Here is a 25,689-nt window from a genome sequence, read left to right as displayed (position 1 = left end):
TGGTGTTAATAAGTTATACTGCAGCACTGCAATTACTGTAATGCCATAAATGTTAATTAACATATAAAAATACATAAAGACATATAGAAATGAAAACAAAAAAAAACTGCCTGAAACCAGTCTGAAACCAGTGACCGTTTAAGCTGCTCACTGGGGTTATCTAACAATATACCGGAGGATAATGTGAAGAGTTTATGAACACAATCATCATTCCACCTTATTTACAGCTAAAAACCATGCAGAACATATTTATTAATTACTATTTATTAATATTTATTAACGTAAATTACCAATATGAACTTCACATGGGTGGCCCTTTTCCCAGAGCTTGATGACGTAAATGCTGCCAGTGAGAAGGGACGGTAACGATTTGCAAGCTCACACTTGCTTGATAGGTGTGTCAGTGATGATATGCATTTTCAAACCATACTAGCTACATGTGAGTAAGTTCTCTCAGAAGTGCACAAAGCAATGAGGCTCAATTTTCCACACCAGCACAAAGATGGTTTTGTTTAAAACAGCTGCTGGTAGTTCACAGATTAAAGGTTTTGCAGTAAACAGTAAATGACGCTTGTGCTGCTTTTTATGGCTCAAGTGACAGTACGGTGGGTTAGGTTTGGTTTGTCACGTTGGTTACTGAGGTCCCTCACAACATCAGCATCCTGCATTGTCACAGTTGCTGGTCTTTACAGCTCTGCAGGGCAACGTTGTTTGTGCACATATATTTAGAGGTACTAGAAGAAAGATACCACAAGTAGAAAGAAGAAAACTACCTATGGCTACCTTCAGGATTGCTAAATAAAGTACATCAAAAAAGAACTCGCACCCTTTCTGAACCACGACTGGTATATGAAGTCATCCCCTGTTACCCCTGGTGGGGTGATTTCTCACCCATATCTACCCCACTCCATTCCTCTGCCATGTTTCTTTTGTCCCATCCTTGAGAGTTGGAACGCGATTGCTACAGGACATGGCCCTGGAGAAACACCTATCCTGCTGTGGTTGTCTGAGCTCAAGCGCCTCGTGTGTGAGAGAGCGATGGTGTGGCGTGGAGAAAGAAGGTGCTCTTTCGTTTGAGCGTAACTCACAGGAAACCAGCACTTACCAGCTGGCCTCGGGCCGCTCGCGAGTGCCGTTCAGCGCTCACTCTGTGGGCTTTCTGAAGTTCATGAGAAAACCACAGGGATTTTTCCAGAGAGAGACTCTGCAGAACATATCTATACTAATTCAGTACTAATACACCTACTGCCCCCATGTTCGTTTGCTATTCCCCCTCTCTCCCAACCTCCCTCTCTCCTATTCTCACTCTCTCCCTCTCTCCCAACTTCCCTCTCTCCTAAGTTGTCTCCTGAAATTCTTTCCATCTTTCCACACCAGTCTGAACTACTTACCAGCACCACATCAGAGACCTGGTGCGTGGAGCTCTCCAGATGGGCGAGCTTGTCTGGCCTCATTCATTCAACACAGACTGTTTCCTGTAACATGTGCACCTTTACCTTCCCTTTCATTCCCATGTAAACTGTGCTCTGTTCAAACACCTCTTAACATTTGTCTTCAAAGCTTGAACCCTCAGTTTACAAACAGCCAGAATTCCTCCATCAACTTCAATTTCCCTCCGTTACCTGGAAACGACTCAACAGCTGGAGAGCAGGGCACTGTTTCAACAACTGGGTCGTCAGGTTTGCTATGTGCATCTAGACTCTGAGACATCGTTATCTAAATTGCTTTCTAATCTTCAGTGCACAAAGCAGGAATCCAGAGCTCATTGTCCAGTAGGACAGATAAAAGCGCTGATAGGGCCTTCAAGAACTGATAAAATTCTCCAGGTCAGATGCCAGCTGTTTGCCCATCGATGGCAGTCTCGGGAAACAGAACCGGCAGACGTGAATTAAGCACACATTACCTCCTGACTCTGCTTTGCTAAGGGATGACTAGGGACTGTCAAAAACGTTTTAATCAGTAAAAGTTTCCCGATAAGAGTAGATCAATTATTTAAATTTCAAGCAAATCACAACTATTGAGGGTAAGGAAAACATTGTTTTGGTAACCGTTAGCAACACCTCTTTGCTAACGGTTCGAGCCTAAACCATGGTTAGAAGGTTAGAGCCTAAACCAATATGTTTATCAGCCCTGAACACATGGGATGTGAGTTAGAAGGACCAGTTGAAATACGCTATGTTTCCATTACACACCTAATATGACTTATATTACATTTTCTGTCTTAACATGATGCAAATCTGATTTTTTAAAGAACACACACATCTGATCTTTTCATATCAGATTTGCGTCACCATTCTATGAGCTCCTAGATCAGACTTGTATCTGTTTCATGACCGTGCGACTTTTATGAGAACTGGCAGACCAATTTTGATGTGGCTTTTGCCTGTATATATGCGTTTAGTGGTGTTGTCAACGCAATGGAGAGAAACATCACAGACAACAGTAGCTTCAAATGAGTCATCTCACAAATATGACTTTTGTTGTTGGTGACGTGTGGAAAGATGCATGAATGTGCACGTGCACGCTACTTTGGTGGACAGACGTGTTCACATTACAGACGGATAAAAGTCACCTGTCATTTTGAACTAGTTATCCGTTCTGAGCAAAAAAAAACTGGAAATGTACATGTACAGTTCAGGGTCCAATGACGGAGCTCGTTTTACTGAGTCACTATAGTCAAGGTTTCACAGTCATTCACTCTTACTCATAGCAGTGAGTAGAGGGAAAAAGACTCACTGCCTTCTGTTTCCCCTCTTCTTCGTCCTCCCAGCTCCTGCCCTATCAGACCTCGTCATCAGACACTCATATCCTCACATTGTCCCTAAGGAGCGGTGACCTCTCAACTGGATATTCCAACCAAATCTTCATCTCTGTTTTTTCTTCCCTGCCCTGGATGTCTAAGGCGTCCTGAGAGTGACAGGGCCCTGGTGCAGAAGCCTTTTCTATTTTTGTCAGACTGAGACCATTTGTTTCCTTGTTTTGTAGCCTACCCTGTGTCCTCAGTAACCTTTGGCATGATAGGCCAAGGTCGGAGGTCACTAGCACCACTTTCTGTGCTCAAGCCCCGTCCACACGCTCCCCCTCTGGCCTGTGGGAAACAGCTGTGGTTAGCATGTGACGAGGACGAGAAGTGGAAGAGGGTCATGGGGTCAGAGACCATGGGTTAAGGGGAAAAGAGTCTTTAGGGGGGTAGGCATAGCACAGAGGAAATGTGAAGTTGAACTCGGAGCTCAGATCACAACTGTGGTGCTACTGCTTCTGTGGAACAGCACTGTGTTTAAGGACGGATGTTATTTTACTTCCTAAGTAGCCCCTAACCTTAAGTTTAAAACTTTTGGTTTAAAGCATTGTGTGTGCCAGTGCTCAAACCGACACAAGAATGGCCTTGCATTTCCTCTGGCTTGACAGCTGAATGATTACATATCCCAGTAACAAAATATAACAAAATAAAAAGAAGTTCTTTAACAATTATGAATTTGTACAGTTAATAACTCTCAGTTCATATTTCCTTGCAGACGAAATATGGGTAGATGACATAAACTACACCAAAATATCAAATGTTGTCAAACATCAAACTTTGCAACCAAGGATGTGGAATAAAGGGACCTCAGTGAAAAAGATGATCGAAGAAAACAAGACATTCGTTTATTGTTGTTTCTTTTTTACATCCTTTGTTGCAAGATGTTACTTAATAAATACTATAATAATAGTATGTTATATGATGCAGAATAATGGTGTTTGTGTGTGACTTCTAGTTACAGGTGGAAAACGGTTTTAAGTGAGTCAGCTTTAAGCTTTAAGTGATTTTCACGCCACCATTAGTGGAGCAGAGCTGTGTGTGGTATTGGCAGCCCTATAGGAATGTTGACCAGCACCAGCAGCACATATAGACTTTCTGTGGGAAAAATCCTCTCACACGCTCTTTAAACTGAAAACGTTACACCTGTAAGTTAATGTGGCAGTTTGTTCTCATTTCTCCAGATCCTCTTTTGGGGACCAAAAAATGTGTCTGGCTGGAAGTGTCTGAAATGGATGTTTGGATGCACGTCTGATATACATACAAATTACTTTGACATAAATCAGGTTTCATACACTCATATTCCAATTACGAAATGGAAAGTTTAATAAATCAGAAATGTAAAAAAACAAGTTTGACAGAATTATAGCTGTCACGTGAGTTTGGGTGGAAATCTTACAATAGATCTCCACATGTGGACTGCACATCCATCTTGTTAAAACAACATTTTAATATCTAACAAAGACGGATATTCACAAACGTATAACTGTGCATATCAGAACTTCTAAAAAATTGTCTAGTGATCATAAAAATAAAAATTTTTTACTCTATTTCTTTTATTTGTAAGGAACAGCTGAATGGAGATCAATACAACTTTCTGCTCATATACTGCTGTCTCTGAACACACATACACACACACACACACACACACATATACACACACAATACAACTTTCTGCTCATATACTGCTGTCTCTGAACACACACATACACACACACAATACAACTTTCTGCTCATATACTGCTGTCTCTGAACACACACACACACACACACACACACACATATACACACACACAATACAACTTTCTGCTCATATACTGCTGTCTCTGAACACACACACACACACATACACACATATATACACACACACAATACAACTTTCTGCTCATATACTGCTGTCTCTGAACACACACACACACACACACCCAATACAACTTTCTGCTCATATACTGCTGTCTCTGAACACACAAACACACACGCACATACACACACACATATAATACAACGTTCTTCTCATATACTGCTGTCTCTGAACGCAGCTGTTACATGGTGCACTCGATACCCAGGAGGAGGGACTCGCCCACTCATTCACACACACACACACACACACACACACACACACACACACACACACACACACACACACACACACACACACACACACACACACACATACCTGCCTTGCTCCCAACCATGTGATTGCTGATCCTGTGCACCTGTGCCTGGCTAAACTTCCCCCTCTGTAAGCCCACAGGTCTTATATAGCTTCTCTGCTTCCGACTCACACCCCACTCACTCCCCACTCACACCGCACTCACACCCCACTCACACTGCACTCACTCCCCACTCACACCCCACTCACACCGCACTCACTCCCCACTCACTCCCCACTCACACCGCACTCACTCCCCACTCACTCCCCACTCACTCCCCACTCACACCGCACTCACTCCCCACTCACACCACACTCACTCCCCACTCACACCGCACTCACACCGCACTCACTCCCCACTCACACCGCACTCACACCCCACTCACACCACACTCACTCCCCACTCACACTGCACTCACTCCCCACTCACACCGCACTCACTCCCCACTCACACCGCACTCACTCCCCACTCACACCACACTCACTCCCCACTCACACCGCACTCACACCGCACTCACACCACACTCACTCCCCACTCACACCGCACTCACACCCCACTCACACCGCACTCACTCCCCACTCACACCGCACTCACTCCCCACTCACACTGCACTCACTCCCCACTCACACCGCACTCACTCCCCACTCACACCGCACTCACACCCCACTCACACCGCACTCACTCCCCACTCACACCGCACTCACTCCCCACTCACACCGCACTCACACCCCACTCACACCGCACTCACTCCCCACTCACACCGCACTCACACTACACTCACTCCCCACTCACACTGCACTCACTCCCCACTCACTCCCCACTCACACTGCACTCACACTGCACTCACACCACACTCACTCCCCACTCACACTGCACTCACACTGCACTCACTCCCCACTCACATCGCACTCACACCGCACTCACACTGCACTCACACCCCACTCACACTGCACTCACACCGCACTCACTCCCCACTCACACCGCACTCACTCCCCACTCACACCGCACTCACACCCCACTCACTCCCCACTCACGCCTCATTCACTCTCCACTCTCTTCCCACTCACTCTCCACTCACACCCCACTCACACCGCACTCACTCCCCACTCACTCCCCACTCACACTGCACTCACTCCCCACTCACACTGCACTCACTCCCCACTCACACTGCACTCACTTCCCACTCACACTGCACTCACACTGCACTCACTCCCCACTCACACCGCACTCACTCCCCATTCTCTCCCCACTCACACCACACTCACACCCCACTCACTCTTCATTCACTCTCCACTCTCTTCCCACTCACACCGCACTCACCCCCCCTCACTCTCCACTCACTCCTGGCCTCCTACAGCGGTCACTGCTGCTGTTGTACAGTGTTGTGTCCTCACTTTGCCTTTTCTTCTGCTGTGCTTTGTTGCTAATAAGGAGAATAAAGACTCTTCACGACCACGTGTGCCTCAAAGATCACACGTGCCTCTCCTTTGCTCCTTGCTGCTGTTACATAAGTCTAATAAATGAAAGTGCTTATGTATACGTGTCTCCCCTGTCCCCCCTGTCCCCCCCTGTCCCCCTCCTCCCAAATTCCTTTTTTGAAAACCACAATATGGTCACCCTACTGTATGTGCATGTCATAACTCAAACTCCTGAAAGGATTTTCCTGTTTTCAGCAAAGTGGAGACAGTTCAAATATTGCTTGGCTTGCAGTTCAGATGTCAAGTGTGTGGAATCTGCTTGAGCAGGACACACCCATTCTTAGCTAAGCTTCAGGACAATTAATATTATTTAGCTTCTAGACCATAATGGATTCTCCACTTCATATTTTAAAACCAGGCCTGAAGGCCGTCTGCACACTCTAAGAGACAGAACCAAGATTTTAACTACTTATGGGCTCATCTGTTTGGGTGGAGGATGTTTTGAATGGGTTTCTGCGCATGTGTGAAAGCAAACCTAGTGCATAACAAATGAACATGTTGGATTATAGAATGTAGAGTAAGTTAAAGCTCAGTTGTTGCAGTACTAGTTAGGACACTATCTCAACACTTCACTGGCTGTTGGTCTTATTTAGTTCCTCAGTTTTAGTTATTAGAGCTTTATTGTTGTGTCTGTAATGGTGGTATTGGGAATGAACCACATTCTTTGAGTAGTAGACAGTCAATTGCTAACTAGAGTTCTTTTGAGATCTAATTCTACACAATAAACTACAAAGTGATTTCTATCTCTCTAGCTCTGCCTTGGGGTGACGTCTGTGGTATTTTAATAGCGCTGCCACACGGTCCTCTGTAGGAAATGGCTGTGAAGGCCGTCTGAGCGGCACGGCTGCCCTCACGTGACCGTCACTTCCTGGCTGCTCGCTGTCTGACATGCTGCTGAGAGTGCAGTTACTTTCGCTCACCGCGACCCCCCCGACAGAGCCCCAGCACGTTTGGTTTGTGGCATCTCACCCAGGCTCAGCTGAGACGGTGGAACAGTCTGTGGGTGGAGGGCGAGCTGGGGGGGGGGGCAGGGGGGGCTGGGCTAGGGGGGTGAATCGAAAGTAGAGCTGCCAACAGACGACTCGCACCACCACCACAGCCGATGCTCACAATTTTGCTTTAATGTAATCCATCGCCGTTCTCCAGGGGCTAGAAAGGGGGCTCAATCCACGTGAGCCAGGCCTGACTGGGCAAACGACCACAGGTCACGCGTCGCTGTGGGCTCCGGTTCCACGTGGAGCCGCCGTCCTGCTCACGTCCCTGTCTGCAGAGCGTGGAACGTCCTGAGGGACGGCTGAGGTCGAGGGCCTGGTGGTGATTAGTTGTTCTCCCTGCAGGGATGGTTCTGCTCAGGGTCTGGCTTCGTGAATGCCTGCGGTAGATCAGGGCAGGAGGACGGCTCTCTGCTAAGTGCTTCGGAGCACTGCGGGTGGACGTACTGATGTTCTGGATGGCTGCCATTCCCCTGGCTGGTGGGTGCGGCGTCTCGGTCTTTCGAGTGTGGGTAATTGGCAGGTAGCAAAGCCGCACACATGTGTCCCCCACCCTGCTGTGGACCTCTGAGAAAATACGGGGAGCATGCAGCCAAGCCATTTGTTAGTTGCCTATGCCCACACAAACACCTCCCTCTAAGATCGAGCTTACCCCGGGTGGATGAATGACTTGGACTGCAACATTTTAGCTTCAGCTTCAAACAACTTTTATTTGAAGTTGCTTTTGTAACATTTTTCCCCTTACAGGGATTATGTGAAGAGCCGCTCGTCTCCAATATAAATATTTTTGTGTGTAATCTTCAGCCATCTTGTCCTACCTGGCTTTACGTATCACAAAGAGATGTCACAGGAAGACAGAACTCCCATGATTCAGAGTGTGTGTGCGTAGGATCTCAGTGACGTGTGACTGGTCAGATTTGTCTGAGCAACATCTGCTGCTATGACTTTACTGTTGCGCTGACCTTGTATTGATTAGGCTTTTGTTGTTGCCGACAGAAAGGACACTTGAAGACAGTCCACGGTGAAGACAGGTCTGCTCATGTGACACGATCAGTATTACATTTTGGGTTTACAAAAGGATTCGTCATAGAAGAAGGATTTCTGTTGAATGAATAAGGTCCTTGGCATATTCACAGTTAGATCTGCTCTCATTTAAGTCATGACTCAATGTGTGTGGGTAGCGGTGTGTGTGTGTTTCTGTGTGTGTGTGTGTGTGTGTGTGTGTGTGTGTGTGTGTGTGTGTGTGTGTGTGTGTGTGTGTGTGTGTGTGTGTGTTGGTGTATGTATATGCGTAAGCATGTGCGCTTGTTTGATTTATTCTAATTTAAGCTGCATCTTAACTCCTGTGGGGAATATGGTCAAATTCTCCAGTAACCTCAGCCACCCAAATCACTCAGAATCTGTTGTATATCAATACGGTGGACAACAGTCTGTGTACTGTCTGTGGTAGTCAGACACACACACACACACACACTCTCTCTCTCTCTCTCTCTCTCTCTCTCTCTCATCCTCCTTGAAGAATGACTCCTCTAGTTCCTATATCAGCTCAAATGTCCTCAGTATGAGGTAAATCAGAGCATAGTCACTCACCATAGCCAGATACAACTTGTATTTATATATAAAGGGGGGCGTGAGGACAGGGAGACTGAAGGAGAGGAAGGAGGAGATTACTCCATGATTCCTTTGTGTGCCCTTGACTCTCACAGGATAATGTAATGGGGAAATGGGGTAGTTTGACCTTGTTGGTATGACATGCTTGCTTTGACTTAGACATGACAGACATTTACTACATAAGAACTGAAGTCAAACCTGGATGTACGCACTGGAGGAAAACATCTGTGCGCCTCTCAGTTTCCCAGATTCCATCACAGCTGGAAGTCATTGTCAAAGAGAAAGACAGAGAGAGACAGAGAGAGAAACAGAGAGAGTCTTGTCTAAAACAGACAGATGATCAGATATGGGTGCTTTCAGTTCTAGTTAATTTCATAGTGAGTAATGGTGCTAACAGTAAGAGAAAACTTTGAAGACATGTGCTTTCACAAGGCCCGACCCAGACCCATGTGAGGTTCGTGCAGACAAACTCCCCTACACGCATGGCTTAGAGCCGATCACACCAGAAGCTGAGCCTACGATGCAGACTAAACCACAGTTTGGGGTGGGGGGGTGGCGTATGTCACTGAACAGGCTGGTAAACAAAGCACGGGTGCCTGTGGTGACGTGTCTTTCTTTTTTCTTTTCTTTTACTGACAGCAGGCGAGCCCTAATTTAATACATCCGTAGGAGATCGGCCTTGTGTGACAAGTATGGGAGAGGTGTGGGCGTCTGAATGCTGTGCCTCTGCGTGTCTCAACACATTGGCTCTGAAATGACACCAACATCTTTATCTTTAAAATAGCCGCAGGAGCAGAAGTTGCCATATTAGAGTAACTGCACGTTCAGATACATTCTGAAAGTCACTTGTTTAATATTACAGAAGTTAGATGTCAGGACACAGATGGAAATGTGAGTCTTCAACAAGATCTCCATGAGAATCTGTATGAAATATCAAAACCAGTTGCATTACTGACAGTTAAAGATTTGAGAAAAGGTCTGCTCGTTATTTGGGTCCACTCTGTCACGTCCTGCACTCGGGGGTGTCTGGAACGCGTTCACACCTTCCAGCCTGGTGCACGTGTACCTTCTTGCACAGATGTCAGATGGTCTGTCTGGGCCACAGTCAGCGCTTGGTTACACACTCTGATGCACAAGGTGTACCTTCCAACAAAGCAAGCTTTCAGTTTAATACATTTTAGTATGTTGCTTATTCTGGATGAACTTAATGAACTGAGAACACTGTGCAAGGTGTGTGGGGAGGTGCAATTCACGAAGGTGGATATAATTTCACAATATAATACTAAACTTTCAAATTAGTTTGGTAGTGATTTTGTTTTTTTTCAGTTCAGTACCCCAACTGTCTCTTTCTCTCTTTCTCTACCATTCTTTCCTTTTTTGTGTCTACTCTTTTCCCTGGCTATAGAAGTGCAGTCATGCTCTGGCTGAGGCTGATTTAACGGGAGCTGAAGTGGCGGAATACGTACGATATCCAAATCAAGCGTCCTTCAGTGTCCAGGGTTCAGTGTACCTGGTTGTTCTGTGACATTATCATCGAGCACCAGGGTGAATGTTCAGCTTCACCTCCACCTGCACATTCAAGCGCCGTTCACTCATACTAATTAGATCACCATTCAACAGCTATCGCTAGCACTGACTGTGAGACCAACAGGTGTCATTTACTGGCAAATCACATTTCCCTCAAGTTAACTAGCAACTCATTAACCGTTCTAAGAAGCGCCTGGTTATACGGAACCGTGAAGGCTGGTTTCCAGGCAGCTGTGCCAAGCTGGGCTGTGGGGCTGTATCGGGTTGTGTGTGACAGAACCACACAGAGGTGCGTGAGGGGTTTCCTGTGGGGGCGTGCAGTGCGGGGACGCTGCAACGTGCACCACTCGCTTGAATTAGCACCACTTCAGGATTCAACTACTGCCTCTGCTGATGACACGGAAAAACGTACAGTCACACCTGCAGTCACATTCCCTGCTGATGTTTTATAGTCAGTCCTATGAGCCTGTGAGGGCTTCTTATTATCGAATTATTCATTTAGCTTTTGTTGAGGTGAGTTTCTGCACTAGTGTGTGTCCTGGGGGAGAGCAGCACTGCACCTGTGAGAGATTCCCCTGCTCAGGCCTGGCCACGCCCTCACAGGCCATAGGCCATGCCCTCACATGTCCTAGGCCACGCCCTCTGAGCAGAGGTGAACCAATCCGCTTCGTTCTGCTTCGCATGAAGGGTCGTTTTCCACAGCCCACCCCGGTTAGCGAGGCCCTTGCACCTGCCGTAGCTGCATAAAGCGTTCACTGTCTCAGCACAAAGGTCGGTGCATGTGCCCCTTGGTGTCCAGGTGGAGGTCTGGAATGTTCTCCACTCCCTCCATCCCGTCCGAGGTCGCCATGCTCCGTGGTCGCTGGTGACGGAATGCCACTACGTCTCCGGCAGCTGGGGCTGACCTCTACACGCCAAAGGTCATGACCTCTGAGCCAAACCCGGAGCAGGGGAGACACATGCAGGAACAGGTGAATGGTGAGAAGGTGGGTGATACTCATGAAGACCTCTATAGTTAGTGCCACTGCACTCTTTAGTGACTGACACTATCAAACCTGGCTCAGCGTGTTGACACCTTTATTAATAAGCTAAAGCCGTTAGGTCAGGAGTGCTTGGAAAATGCTAAAATGTCAGTGAAATGAGACTCCAGAACTGGGCAACACTTCATTTTTATTTACAAGCAAATTTCCATTTAACATAGGGATGACTCTGTGAGTTCTAATCCTGACGTTCACTATCAACTGTGTTTGGGCCATAGACTAAACACCAACAGGTCATGGGTTTGGTCCCAATATCCTAGTGCTTCCATCACTGTGTTGCACACACCAGACAGCCCAAGTCTCTCCAGGGGGACTAGTTCTAGTCCACTAATCCTGCCCATGTGTTCTGCCTCTTTTCTTCATTGTGCCCCATCAAAGAGATTAAGACTAGTTCACAGCAGCAGTGGCGATGGAATCATGCTGGTACTGTCTTCATGTAATAATGTTATGTACTAAAAAGCATTAAATCCCTTGTTCTTTGAACGATGGTCCTCCGGTGACACCCCAGCTATTAGAGGTACAGACCCTTTCTTCACCATCTTTTTTATCATAGATTTACAAACTACATGTCCTACTGCACGTCATACATCAGACCCTGCTACCTGTGTTCATGCGTCGGTCACTGCTGGTCTTTGTAGATGGAGGCAACTTAGAAACATCAGGTTAACTTGTTGCTGCAGGCAGCTGCTTTTGTATTTTTTCTCCATGTGTGTATGGGTGTGCTTGGGGAGAGACCAATGTTTTTATAGAGCAACTCCTCTGATCACAGTTAATGAACAGAAGTGGGCAGGTGATACTGTTCGTGTCTTTTTGGTGAGTGGTCTACCCTGTTTTACCCTATGAAGCAGAGGTATTTGCCAATCAATTCCATAAAAGGCTTCAGACGTTTTCACTACAAACCTCTCAGAGAAGAGATAGCACAATCATTAAAAAGAGTGGTGGGTGGATATATTGCCAGTGCAAACAGTGCCATACTCAGCAAGCCAGAATATAATAGAATTGTAGATAATGAGGAGTAGCAAAATAGACTAACAGTGTGAAAATGCACTTTCACTTGTCACTAGACTGCCCAGTCATTCCAAAACGGTCAAATAACAGGAATTCTTTAACAGCACAGTGGTTGAAGTGACCTTTGGCTCCCCCTGGTGGTGAATGCAACAATGCGAATTTAGTGAACTTCCTCCAGTGACAAATGGCTCCCCACAACGTCAGTTTTCTTTATTACAGGGGCGGACTGGCATACATTGCTACCGGGGATTTCCCCGGTGGGCCGATGGGTTAGTGGGCCGGTGGGCCGGTGGGCCGGTGGGCCGCTGGCCGCCGGTGGTTTAACTCAGCCCGTGGAGGAGCCACTGCCGCGCACTGCGGCCCCGGCCCGTTGTCACGCTGCTGTTTAACGGTGTTATTACCTCCCCCGCTCCAGTCAGACTAACCTGCTCAGCGCGGCCGCGGACTGGGCCTGTAAACACATGAACGAGTTGGACCGCGGCCGCGGACTGGCCAGCTGATGCGGGCTGACGGTGTGCAGCGGAGATCAGAAAAAAAACAACTTGTCCCAGAAAATCCGGGCCGGACTACGAAAACATACAGCAGTTTAAATTGTAGATAACATGTTATTTTAAATGTACTGCTGTCGCCTCTGCAACGTCTAAAGCGCCATGTACAAATGACCTTAACACGGTTAACACGGACGCAAGTGGCGGTCTTAAAGGTTCCAGAGCACTGCGCACTGTTTTATTTTTTAAAGCTATTGAAATTCTTAGATTAAAACTAACCACCACAAATAGGTAAGAGGAAGAAATACCCACGTTAGAGTTGTAGGTTGTTCTTTAGGATGCACTTTGCGTAAAACAACTTGTTTGGTGGTCTTATGATGGACTATTTAAAAGCCACTATGTGGCTTTGTAATCATATTATTGCTGGAATTAATATTGTCCATATGACAATAAATGCCGTCATATACACTACGTGCCATGTATAGATTCATATACAGTATATATACACACACACACACACACATACACACACATACAGATATATATATATATATATATATATATATATATATATATATATATATATATATATATATATATATATATATATATATATATATATATATATATATATATATATATATATATATATATATATATATATATATTAGTGGGCCAGTCTGTCAGGAACTCCCGGGCCACTTTTTCTCCCCAGTCCGCCCCCCTGCTTTATTATTAGATGATAGCAACATGTAACTGTTAACTTGTCACTTGGTGATGACAGTGAAGTTTGCATAAGCATGTGGGTCTTTTTACTTTTTGTCCAACAGGTAAATTACATGAATTACACACAGTGTAAATTCCATCCTGGCATTCTCTCGTCTGACATGCGGCATGGATGTTGAATACGTTTACAGAATATGATTGCACGTTTTAATCTATGCTGTAACGTGGTTGAAGATACATATTTTAATCAAATAAATTGGCATTACATGATTATTAGTACATACCTAAGAACAGCCTCTTGTAGAAGTCCTGACATTTAGCCATATTCACTTGTCTATTATCTTGTTTGATCATTTGAATATATATGTATTGCTTGTTCTTTCCTTTGGGCTATGATTATTATGGCTCGCTAACTAAATTAGCAATGACACATTGTACGTCTTTTTTTCATAGCGTTTTTGTTCGAACGCCAGGTTAACAAATTACTTTTGTTCCCATAGAGAACAGTTTCACAGAAAGATCCCGTCTTGGCTTGCAAAATGAGTTTGCCTTACAGGCATCTTTAACACCAGGACCAGCAGACCAGGGCGCGTAAAATAAGATCCTTCTTTCCCACAGAACTTTGCAGTAGGGGTACCGGGGGGACCTCTAGTGGCCAACGTGTGTTACAACAGCATTAAGCGGAAACGAGATCAACCGCTTTCACCAAGGTGTTACAACGTTAATACCGCGTTCGTTTGATTGGAGACAAAATGGTGTAAGAATGGAAATCTCGACTTTTGTTTTAAGAATATCAAGTGTCGCAGTAGGTGTGATTTACACTGTGTAACCGTATTAGATTGATTCATTTTCACAGACTCTCTCAAACGTAATTAGAATAATATTTGCTGACAGAACAATTAACATTTACCTACATTATCTCTGAGTCAAAACAAATATGTCATGAATGTTTATTTAAGCCACATTGCATTTGAGCACAAGATATGACAATTCAGGTATTATAGATATTTAAATTTGGCACTATTTTTATACAAATATCAAATATACTATGCCAAATTGTAAACTTGCTGTCAAGCCGGTGTTATCCGTTATCACCTTGGGTTTTACATTGAAGAAGTTTGGTAATTACAACATTACAAAGGTACGTTTGTATTCAATAAATAAATAAACAAGACTGCTCACGCTGACAAATATTTTAGGAAGTGTCACACAGTGCATTCATAGAAACATTCTACACAAGAAAGACCACAGGACGGTTTACAATGGGTGGTGGTGCTGATCCATGGAAGGTATTTAAAGTTGGCACGACCAGGTTGGTCAGAATGACAGTAAAACAGTAAAACACATATCTTTATTATCAGTATTTTTGGGAAGGACAGTGAGAGCATTGACCACAAATGACTAAATATCCCGAAAATAAGTAGATACAGAAAGCCACAAACTATCTTATATTTTTGAGTGTTTTGTAAATCAGTCGCAACTAAGACGGAACATTAAATAAGACAAAGATTAAATGAAACTATTGTCTGTTATTTCCTTGTAACTTTCAACGTTTCATTTTAATTTAACAATAAATAAAACTAATCTGTTTTCTAGAATTTTTGATTTTTGAGAAATTGTGTAATAAAGAAAATACATTTATCAACTAATCGACTGTAAATTGTTTCAAGACTAACAGTGTAATATCCCAAATCAGATATGCTGCGTTTCTGCATCGGTAATCTTATTCACCGGAACCACAGTGGATTCGAAACAATAAGCGCTGATCGGGTTCAACGCTGTTATAGTCTCTCCTCTAATTTCCCCGTCGGTGTGACATATGTGATTGTGTTATTTAATAACTGTGATTAAGATATGCTATGTAAAGGGATGTATCAATTTACACAATTTTAAAGAAAATATTATTTCAATAAATCTGGGTCTATGTATTACAATAGATCGATGTCTATTTATTACAAACCTAGCCAAGTCTTTGTGATAGTCTCGTCTAAGTAAGCCAGGTTGGAGGCTAGACATTTGTCTCATCTGTACCAACCACATTATAGAACCCCATCCCTGAAACACAGCCCTTCAAGATTCTATTATTATGCTTTTTTTTCGTTATTGAAACCACCCTCTCTCGTCTTTTCGCGTTGCTGGAGCTGTTTCTAATACGGAGACATGCGTGATAGATTTGGGAAATCATATGCAGCTTTCTTGGTACCGTAGCCCACCCACGTCAGGCCCGTCGCCTGCTGGCCTCGGGTATCAATACGATTACGGGCAGGAAATGTGGGAATCCCAAACAAAGAGGTCCATCATTAAACGCAAACAGCCCAAGGCCCACTGAAAGGAAAAACACACTCCCTGAGCCTCGACTGACTTTCTTTTATCTCCGAATGCCAACGAAAATCTTTCGCTTTCATCCTGCCAACGGTACGACTTGTGGACTTCATTTTTGCAGTCTTTGGGCGATTATGGCCTGCGCAAGTGGTGGCGCGCGCATATAATTTAAGTTCATTCTACATATATACTCGCCAAAGCCTACTGTTCCTGCTGTTAGCATGGGACTATGATAGAGAACTGGCTGGAGCCTCCACCCTATATTATATCGTATTTACGTTATTCACCTGTGCGCTAGGCTAACGTTTGGCCATTTTTAATTGAATGAATGAGTAGAATAAATTAGTCATTATTATTATTATTATTATTATTATTATTATTATTATTATTATTATTATTATTATTATTACGCTATGAGGATTCTTGATAGCTAGCCTCACTATTTCTAACTTGTTTATTGACTAATTGCTATGCGATAACGGGCATTAAATATTTATTCACTAATTGCATCACATAGTTTCTCCCTTCACATAACGAAAATCTCCAGTTGAAATGCAGTCAAATTTTTTATGCCATGGTTATTTTTATACCATTTATACCATATTTTATACCATTGATCAAATGTGGTAGATTTATTCTCTGTAATCTAGGCTACATACCTTATAGTTTATGTAATTTTTAAAATTATAATTAGACCGAATTGCTTCACCTGCTATTTCGCTACAGGTCTATAATTGTTTCAATTGGTGGTCTATACCGCACGATTCATTTGGGTTCATTTTACTGCTTTGAATAACCACAAGAAAAATCGGTTAATCGAATAAAACATAGATAATTCAATAAAAGAATTCTCACTATTAAGCAATTTTAAGATAAACAACTTTTTGTAGACAATTTAGAAAAATTATCTACTGTAAAACAGTATTTGATAATTAATCCTAACAACAGATAAGATACTATGTGGTGTTTTGGAAAGAAAGTGTAATGGTTCTAATTGTGAACTTTAGAACGTCGCATTTATTTTACTTTGATTATTTATTTGGAAAATGAAACGTGACCTAGGCCAACCATATGTGTGGCCATCTGGTGTATATAGTGGTCATTAAAATGTTACGGTTAAAGTTTTGAGTACTGCTTGGTTTAAAACAAAATGTGCGATCCCTGTCATTTTAATATTTATTTTAATTTAGTAAAGACAGTTGTTCGTATCTTTACGCTACTGGAGAAGAGACGCAGATCTTCACGAATACTTCATTATGACATCACGGTCACCTGACTGTGCGCAACGCAGAGGAACTCCAGTCGGTTCGGAGGGGATGCTGGACACTGCTGTGAATGTAACCGGTGCCGTCCACACTTGATGGTTTCGCCTCTGCGTCAAATGTTGTTAGAAAGCTGTATTTTGAAGAGATCTGGAGAAACAGTGAAGCGAATTAGGGATCTTTTTTTGTTGTTTATCTGATTTCCTGGCCGCTATTCAGTGTAATTCTGTAGTGAACAGAACCAACGCGTATGGGCTGTAACGCATAGTGCGAACTTCTCAAGTGAAGAGCAGAGACTCGAACCAACTCGAACTTCTAAAATCTTCGCGTCTCCCACCTGTCGAGGCGGGTAACGTGGTCTCGTTCGTGGATTATGACCTTGGACACAGATTTAATGGACGACCTCGTTATCGACGTGGTGGGAGAGGGCAGTAAAGATTCGGGAGAAGAGAACCTCTCCAGTTTACCTCTCGTGGACGCGAAAGTGTCCGACCCGGGATTGAACTCGGACGGTCGTTTTGACGATAAGGGGAAAGATGCCCTGGCAGCAAAGAACCCCGCAGCTCCGAATAAAAGCCCCTCGGTGAAGCCACCATACTCCTACATCGCTCTAATAACCATGGCCATCCTGCAGAGTCCAAAGAAGCGACTCACCCTCAGTGAAATATGCGACTTTATCAGCCACCGGTTCGTGTACTATAGAGAGAAGTTCCCAGCTTGGCAAAACTCTATCAGACATAATCTGTCACTAAATGACTGCTTCGTCAAAATGCCCCGCGAACCTGGCAACCCCGGCAAAGGAAACTACTGGACCCTGGACCCGAACTCCGCGGATATGTTCGAAAACGGAAGTTTTCTACGAAGGAGGAAACGCTTCAAACGGCAGCATTTCAAGTTCGGCATGTTTAGAGAGCAGTCGGTGGATCCGGGCGGGTTCCTCAACGTGTCCTACAGCGCGTACGGGCTCGGCGCGTCCTGCGTGCAGGTACCGGGTCTGGACATCTACCCGTTCGGCTGCCACCATCACAACCGCACGTCTTGCGCTCCGGGCGTCCCGCCGGTGGGCTCCATTCTCCCCGCACTCTCCTCTGTGTTTTCGAGGAGTTCTTACCCTACCAAAACTTTACCGGCCCATCCCCTGTCCGCCGGGTCTTTAACCCCTGGACGGAACAATGATGTGACCGCTCCACTCAACCCAAGTTCGTCATACGTGTCACCGAATGTTTTCCACCCTGTGGCTTTTCCCCAGTTCCTCAGCCTTCAGTATGAATACCAGAAGTTGCAGACACTGAGAGGTAACCTGGACACGTCTAATAAACACGTATACTTGGGCAGCGCCATTGATTAGCAGCGCTTCTCAATAAAGACGTGTTGCTCTTCTCAGGAATTACGGTTGTAATGAGTGCAGGTACAACCGGACATGTCTAGTGACATACAGTGGACACGGGACTTTTTTTGAGACAGAGCTTGGGAATATCGACTAAAGACTGATTTGTGGGCTGGTTTATGTTTAAAATATGTTCTTGACTGTATTTCGTAGCCTATAACTGAAGTACTTTGAATGAATAAAAGTATTTAAATGACAACTTCCCCTTTGCTGTTTCAAAGGAAATAATACGAATTTGATCCAACACGCCACTTGACTTAATTTAAATTGATCTGACAACGTTTTAGTAGGAAATTCCCGTTATATACGTTACGTCCCGTTATAATAGACGCATGTTAATGACCATTAAGCTCAATTGTTGTATTATGGTAAAAATGTCAGATAATTTTACAAATGTGTCATTCCAGTCAAATGAATTATTCAACGTCGCCTAAATATTTTCTCAATTTCCTATTACTGCCATTAAGCTCATTTTTATTGAGATGGCCTGAGTAACACCCGATTCTGTGATTGTAATTTGTCTATTCCAAATACACTTAATCTCATTTGTCATAATAGCCCTATGTTTAATGTGTAACAAATGTCTTATATCTATAGTCCAGAGTGTAACGTAATTTTGAATAAAACAGGTTTAATTTGCCAAACTGAAATGCTTCAGTTTCAATATGAACGCACCTCTAGATTTAACGGGATAGTCAATCACCCACACCTTCGGTACCAGTAGAGGATGTACAGGCAATAAGCTTTTAAATAGTGTAGTCCATTTAACGGTTCAAACCCCTATTCCTGTTTAGAAACTCAGGGACATGGGATCCATGTCTTAAAATGCAAATGATTTCTATTCGTGCCGGAATTATGTATTAAAAGCCAGATATACCGTACAAGCTCAAAATTATCTCTCCAAAGAATATTCAGCCCATTTGCAGAAATTATCAGTTTAAAAGAAAGATTTTGCTAGGCCGCAATTTTATTACAAAACCTTGTAATCTTGTCATGTGAAAATTGTTGTCATTGTTTTAATGTGATCAATCGGATGATAAATCTGGCCCGCCATAAATGCATTTTATATTTATGTACTATGACAGAGCATCGCATCTAACTATAACCATATTTTCTGTACAGCGCATATTATGAATAATTGTTTCAAGACATGATGTAACGGTCTTTGCAGTTGTGCCCAATCCTTAGATAGCGGGCAAATTGTGAAGAATATTAGTTTATAATAACGCGTTTGTCTTATTTGTAGTGCTCAGGCCATACGCAGCAGAGTTCTGTCCCAACCAGATGACGAACTGCATCATATTTAATTTCAAGGTTTTTTTTCTGGACATAAACACCACAAACGTGTTGGAGGAACTTATTCAGTCATCAGTCAAATTCTGTAGGATAAAAAAACAATCTTAAGAACTAATTTATATTCAAATAAAAATCTAATTAACACTGCATATTTCACTCAACGTTGTTTTAGCACTGGTGGCTAATGTCGATATTTTGAGAGGTTAATGTTTATTCGACAAGAAAACATATGATGATATATTTAAGATTTTCTCAAGACAGGTGACCATGGTTTGCATATTGCAACGTCGACATAACACCTGACTATCATTACAAAATAAACAACCTACAACCTACATGTAATTCCTTGTCTAAATTAATTCGTTAAGTTACCTGTATTCTTCTATACGCAGAATACTCACTTCGATAGTTCAAGATCACGGAGGGAAATGATTAAATCTGATATACAACGCACTAACACCTTTCATGTCCTGCAATCTGACTGATTACATGCGCAATGTCCTTTGACAGTACTGATGGGTATTACACAACGGCTTTGCTTTTTATTATAACGAAGCTTTTGGCAGTATTCTCCTGAGTAAAATAAATAGGAAGATTGGTACCGTATGGTGGGATATTCAGTTGCGTAACGGCAAAACGGAGCTACTCCTTTTTCTGTTTTTCTAAATTTAATTCAGGAAATTGATTAATCTGTATCTCTAACGATTTTTAAACATTCGTGGTTGTGTTAATAATGAGCTCAGTGGAAAGTGGTATCCTATGTACCCAGTTCTGCGATCTCACTCACAGACGATCCCACCATAAGCAGGCTGGGCTTTAGCTGTATCTGCGAATAAGCATATAAAGTACCTCACGATCGTTTGACAATTGTTGCTTTCTCCTCATTGCCTGATTTTAGACACCTAATTAACATTACCATAAAACCATAAATGTATAAGTAATATATATTAAAAATGAACTAAAAATTATTTGGCATGCCCTTGCGCTGTAATAATGACATTTTGCGCTTATTAAAGTTGAGGACAGTCAGCGCTGAAGTGCTCGGGATGAGGGTTGGGTTTCAGGAGACCGCTAATAACTTTTTGCGGAGATAGCAAAATAATGAACCCACTTATTTTCAAAACCTTTGGACTCCCGTGCATATGTGAGCATTATTGCTGTCTCTAAGACCTGAGCACTGAACCTCATCCACATTTTCCTTCTAATACTTTTTTCAGTTGACTAAATCATAATATCCTGGAAAGCTTTTTTTTCCTTTTGCTTTTATTCACTATGGGAACTTATCTAAGAGAAAGTGAAAGAGGGAAGAGGCGAAGACAGAAAGAGTTAGTGTAGCAGTCATTCTTGCTCGAGGGGCTTGAGATAAGTGAGGATGTAGGAGCGACATCTCTGCACCTGACAAAATAAGAGGAACCTGAGAGACAGGGAGAGGTTTGGCTGGCAGGTCGCAGCTGCCTTTGAATTACACTAAGTTTTTAACTTCTGCTGCATGGAGTAGCTATGGAAAGATTCCTCTGTCACTTGCTCTGAATAACTTTCTGTTTATAGCCTGGTCCCAGCAGAATAACAGGAGCACACACGTCTTTACTCTGTCCATCCTGGGCTGTCACTGACCGAAGCCTCACGTCATGCTTGCTTGAGAACCCCGTCCCTCTGTGCTTTGTCACATCTGAGTTGGACATCTCCTCTTCCACTGAATCTCACAAAATGCTGGGGTTTTGGGGGGGATTAAAAAAAACATTTTTTAAAAGAATGTTAGACCCATAACTACACATGAAATCAGTCATTTCTTGGTAAAAGACAGCTAAAATAAACCCCGGTCTTAAATTGAATACGTCATCCCCTAAAACTCTACAGCATGCTCAATCAACATCATATTAGGCATGTTAATAACATTATGAACGTGATGAATAGCTACGTCTGTGACGCCCCTTTGGTAGTGCTGCCAGTGAAAACCCGGCGTGTCCCTGCATGGTGCTTTATCAGCTATGACGTATCATAGCTCATATCTTCTCTCTGATGCAAGGAGCCTTTTTATGTGGAGAAAGCCAGGTTCAGATTTCGAGGTTCAACTCATGCCTGACATCAGAGACAACCACTCTTTCCTGCTCCGCAATGCCAAGCCAAACAGGTTAGAAATCAGCCCTCAGATGAGACACCAGCTCATGAAGGCCTCACTTGGCAGTCAAATCAGAGCGCGGGGGGAGAGAGGTGCACTGTGGGATACTGGGCTCCTGCCATGGCTACTTGCGGAAAGGACAAACTCTCTCCACAGGATGGACTTGTATGTTTGAGGTGGATCCTCTTTTGATTTGAGGCATAGCACATATCAACACTGTAGAATATATCAACACTCTAGCCAAAACTGCAATTTGTTTGTTTTAGGAAAGATCCTTTAGCATTCAATAAAAATGAACCAGTCTAAAACCAAATTAGGATTTGATATATATATATATTAGGATTTGATATATATATATTGCTAAAATGTAATACATTTTTTACATTGAAATATTTGTTATTGTAACGCAGTAAGGTGTCTTTTATGGAGATTTTGGTCTTAAAGGTTATTTGTAGATTTATCTGAGGTACTTGATTGGTTCAGCTGAATATTCGTTCTGTTCCAGGTGAAGATAAATAAGGAAAAGAAGCCGCAGAATGTTTTGGTTAGGTTATTGCTCGTTAACCACGCCAGCCAAGACCTTTTAATGTTTCTGGAGATCTTGCATTCATTTACCAAAAGCGAGATTCGCTCGTAGTTTTGTGAGGCGGAGAGGAAAAAGATGAAAAACACTCTGAGCTGGGAGGTTGTGATGTGTGGTGGGAGAGAGAGGATGATGATGATGATGATGATGATGGTGGGAAGGAGGCGGGTGTTGTCGGCGCTGAGCCGACCACTGAGGTGCCATGACACATCAGAGTCATCGTCCTCACTTTGCTTCCAGATGACTAACGTAGCCACACACAAGCCGTGTCCTTGTAACCCATGGACACATGTATTCTTGTTCATTTTTACCCACAATGCAATGCACAGCCTACTCCCTGCAGCTCACTGGGACCTTTGGCGGTTCCATCTTCTCTCATGTCCTGCTTCATCTTTTCATTCGTTTCATAACTAAAAATCTGCTTAGTCGTAAATCCCTCTTCCTATCTTTCATCCCTCCTTTCTCTGTTCTTTTCATCTTTTCATGCGTCTCTCACACTTTCTCATTCTCCCTATGCCCACAGACAGAGAAATGAAGTCTCCATGCCCCAACGCTGGGTTTAGTCCCCAAATGTCTGGGATATATTGGAGTGGGTATTTGCATGCATGTATGTGTGTGTGTGTGTGTGTGTGTGTGTGTGTGTGTGTTTCAGGAAAGGGGATCCCCCCTCATTACTCCTCTCACCCGTTGCTGCCTGATCAAGTGTGCCAGCAGACGACAGTGACATGCTGTAGTAACGCCACCCAGAAGGGCCATGAGCTCACAGCTCAGTCACGCTCCCCACCAACAGTCAGGGCAGAGCGGGCTAGTCCTGTAGTCGTGGCAACCGGACCGGTGCGAGAGAGATAACGTGGCAGCGGCTACAGCTGAGACGGCTCCTTTAAAAGGGGACGTGTTTGTTTGCGTTCGCAGAAATGCTTGTTTTTCCTCCCAAATTCAGCCGTTCGTGGTGCAGAACCTGTTCCCTGTGCAGAAAGGCCCCAATTGTCGCCACCTGCTCCCCCCCCCCCCCCCCCCCAAGAGGAGACATGCACACACACAGGAGGGGGGGCGGCGGCTGTAGACATCAAAATATCCCTCCCTCCGTTCCATTTGGATTTAATTCCAATCCAATCAGCCTCATTATAACATCTGCGAGACCAAAAAGGCAAGCTGTATTTTTACAGCGTGTCCGGATATGATGTATTCCAACGGGCGGTGCTTCTCAGCCCCCGCCCCCCCCCACCTCCGCCCGCACCTCCGCCCGCCCTCTCTGCTCCTGCAGAGCCTCTAACCTCTACACCATCCAGCTGCGTTCCTGTAGGTGGTGCCCTGATGCCCAGATGCCTCCCGCCAGGGCCTGGTGCCCCGGAGCTCCAGAAGCACGTCTCCCTCGGGGCGCACACACGTCTGCCACGGCACAGCAGAACCGGGTCCAGGAGCGAAAAAAAAAAAAACGATTGTGCCTGCGAATTCAGTCATGCGATCAAAACGGCAGACGTGGGTGACGCCGCGCACGACAAACCCGAGCCCCCCGATCCCAACCCTGACCCTGCCCCTTAACCCAAACCTGGGCTGCGTCAACTGCAAATTACCTCCGTTAAACCGAGCCCTGTCATGCATAACAAATGGCTGTCATTTGATCAGAAAGCAAACGGGAAGAACAATTAGCATGAGGGCAGGAAGGTGTCATAGCTGGGTCACCGTGTCCTGGGCTTTGATTGGAGCTCTGGCGGTTCTTAATGAGCCCAGTTCGTAACCCCGACTACGGTCAGCCCAGACTGGCTACTTCTAACAGATCTGAGAGCAAGACGGAGCGCTACGCTGGCCATTGCCATGGTAACAGAACTGCGCTAGGAATGTACAACAGAAGCGCCGTCCTAATACGGGGGATCGTTCTGTTTGAAACCCTCTAATAACCTCTATGTTTTTTTCGCCTCTCCATAACGTCAGCAGTGGAGGATTAGACCTGGACCCTGAGCGCTGGGGGAAAGTGCCAGTGAGGGGGATTCACTGGACCGGATCAGCAGAGATCACGGCTCCCTGCCAACCCTCACGCGCAGCACCAGGCCCAGAAAAACCCTCCTATTTATCCCCGTCTGCTGCTTAATCCAATAGCCCGACCTCAAACTGCGCTGGAGCACATTTCCTGCAAAACCCGTTCTGCTCGTTTCAATCGCAACTTCACAAAAATCGTCCTTTTAAAAAACGCTCGCCACCCATTCGGCTGTGATATTAATATGCCAGGCCTCGCTCTGGCTCTGAGTGCGGTGGGCCTATCGGGGAGTCGTGAGAGCTTTGGAGAGCCGTTCAGCAGAGCCCGTAGGGCCCGCGGCCGTCCCGCATCGCACCACACACGCTCCGGCGTCCTGAAACTGCATTGATTAGTGGGCGGGTCAGCGAGACTGCAGGAGCGGCCCCGCCTCCTGAACCCGCGGCAGGCGAACACACTCCTCGTCTGTCGCTGCCGTCTGCCTTGGTGGTCCCTGGTGTAAGCTATATTTTTCCCCTCGCCTTTCTCTTTACTTTTTTTTTTAATTTTTTATAGCAAACAGAAAATTGTTCCTAATTCACTGTTGCTAGAGGGGGGTAATTTGTGGCTTCTGGCAGACCGTCGTAAGCCTCAAATTTAAAAAAGCTGCTGTGGGTAGTTGTTTTTTACAGACGTGCAGCACAAGCTTCAGCAGCAAGAGACACGGGATCCAATCACTGTCATACGTCTACGGGGCGAAGCCAATTACGGAGAGGAAGCACATGCGTTCAACAGGAAAGAGAGAGCCTGTGTTCACCTCAGGAGAGATGATGAAATCCTTGTCGAACACGATGAAATCCTTGTAACTCTGCCTCTCCAAATGCTCATAGTCCTGGTAATATTGGCCATTATCTTTTGGCGTCTGTTAAGCGTCTAAAGGCAAATATGA

At 44.4% G+C, this 25,689-nt stretch overlaps 1 protein-coding gene and 2 long non-coding RNA genes across 5 annotated transcripts in view; 2 read left to right on the top strand and 1 right to left on the bottom strand.

Annotated features, from left to right (window-relative positions):
- Window positions 1-25,689, top strand: part of LOC143508596 (uncharacterized) — a 44,480-nt gene that overhangs the window by 10,033 nt on the left and 8,758 nt on the right. The window contains exon 3 of one of the 3 annotated variants that reach the window (XR_013129386.1): window positions 3,516-3,602. The exons of 1 other annotated variant lie outside the window; for it this stretch is intronic. This is a non-coding gene — a long non-coding RNA (uncharacterized LOC143508596). Of the gene's footprint in view, window positions 1-2,770; window positions 3,406-3,515; window positions 3,603-25,689 lie in introns of those variants that run through there. One more of the 3 variants, XR_013129387.1, reaches the window with a different exon arrangement.
- On the top strand, window positions 17,137-20,106 carry foxd7 (forkhead box D7). The gene has a single exon (XM_076997523.1). The coding sequence runs from the start codon at window positions 17,778-17,780 to the stop codon at window positions 18,750-18,752; it is 975 nt and encodes a 324-aa protein (XP_076853638.1). The 5' UTR covers window positions 17,137-17,777; the 3' UTR covers window positions 18,753-20,106.
- On the bottom strand, window positions 21,348-24,723 carry LOC143508936 (uncharacterized). The gene is made up of 3 exons (XR_013129546.1): window positions 24,364-24,723; window positions 21,668-21,797; window positions 21,348-21,482 (listed from the first exon to the last, which is right to left on the bottom strand). It is a non-coding gene; the product is annotated as an uncharacterized LOC143508936 (long non-coding RNA).

Source organism: Brachyhypopomus gauderio, chromosome 2 (genome assembly GCF_052324685.1).
Source record: "Brachyhypopomus gauderio isolate BG-103 chromosome 2, BGAUD_0.2, whole genome shotgun sequence".
Taxonomy (NCBI): domain Eukaryota; kingdom Metazoa; phylum Chordata; class Actinopteri; order Gymnotiformes; family Hypopomidae; genus Brachyhypopomus; species Brachyhypopomus gauderio.
The sequence above is the reverse complement of the archived record's forward strand: the minus strand, read 5'-3'. Positions and strand labels throughout refer to the sequence as shown.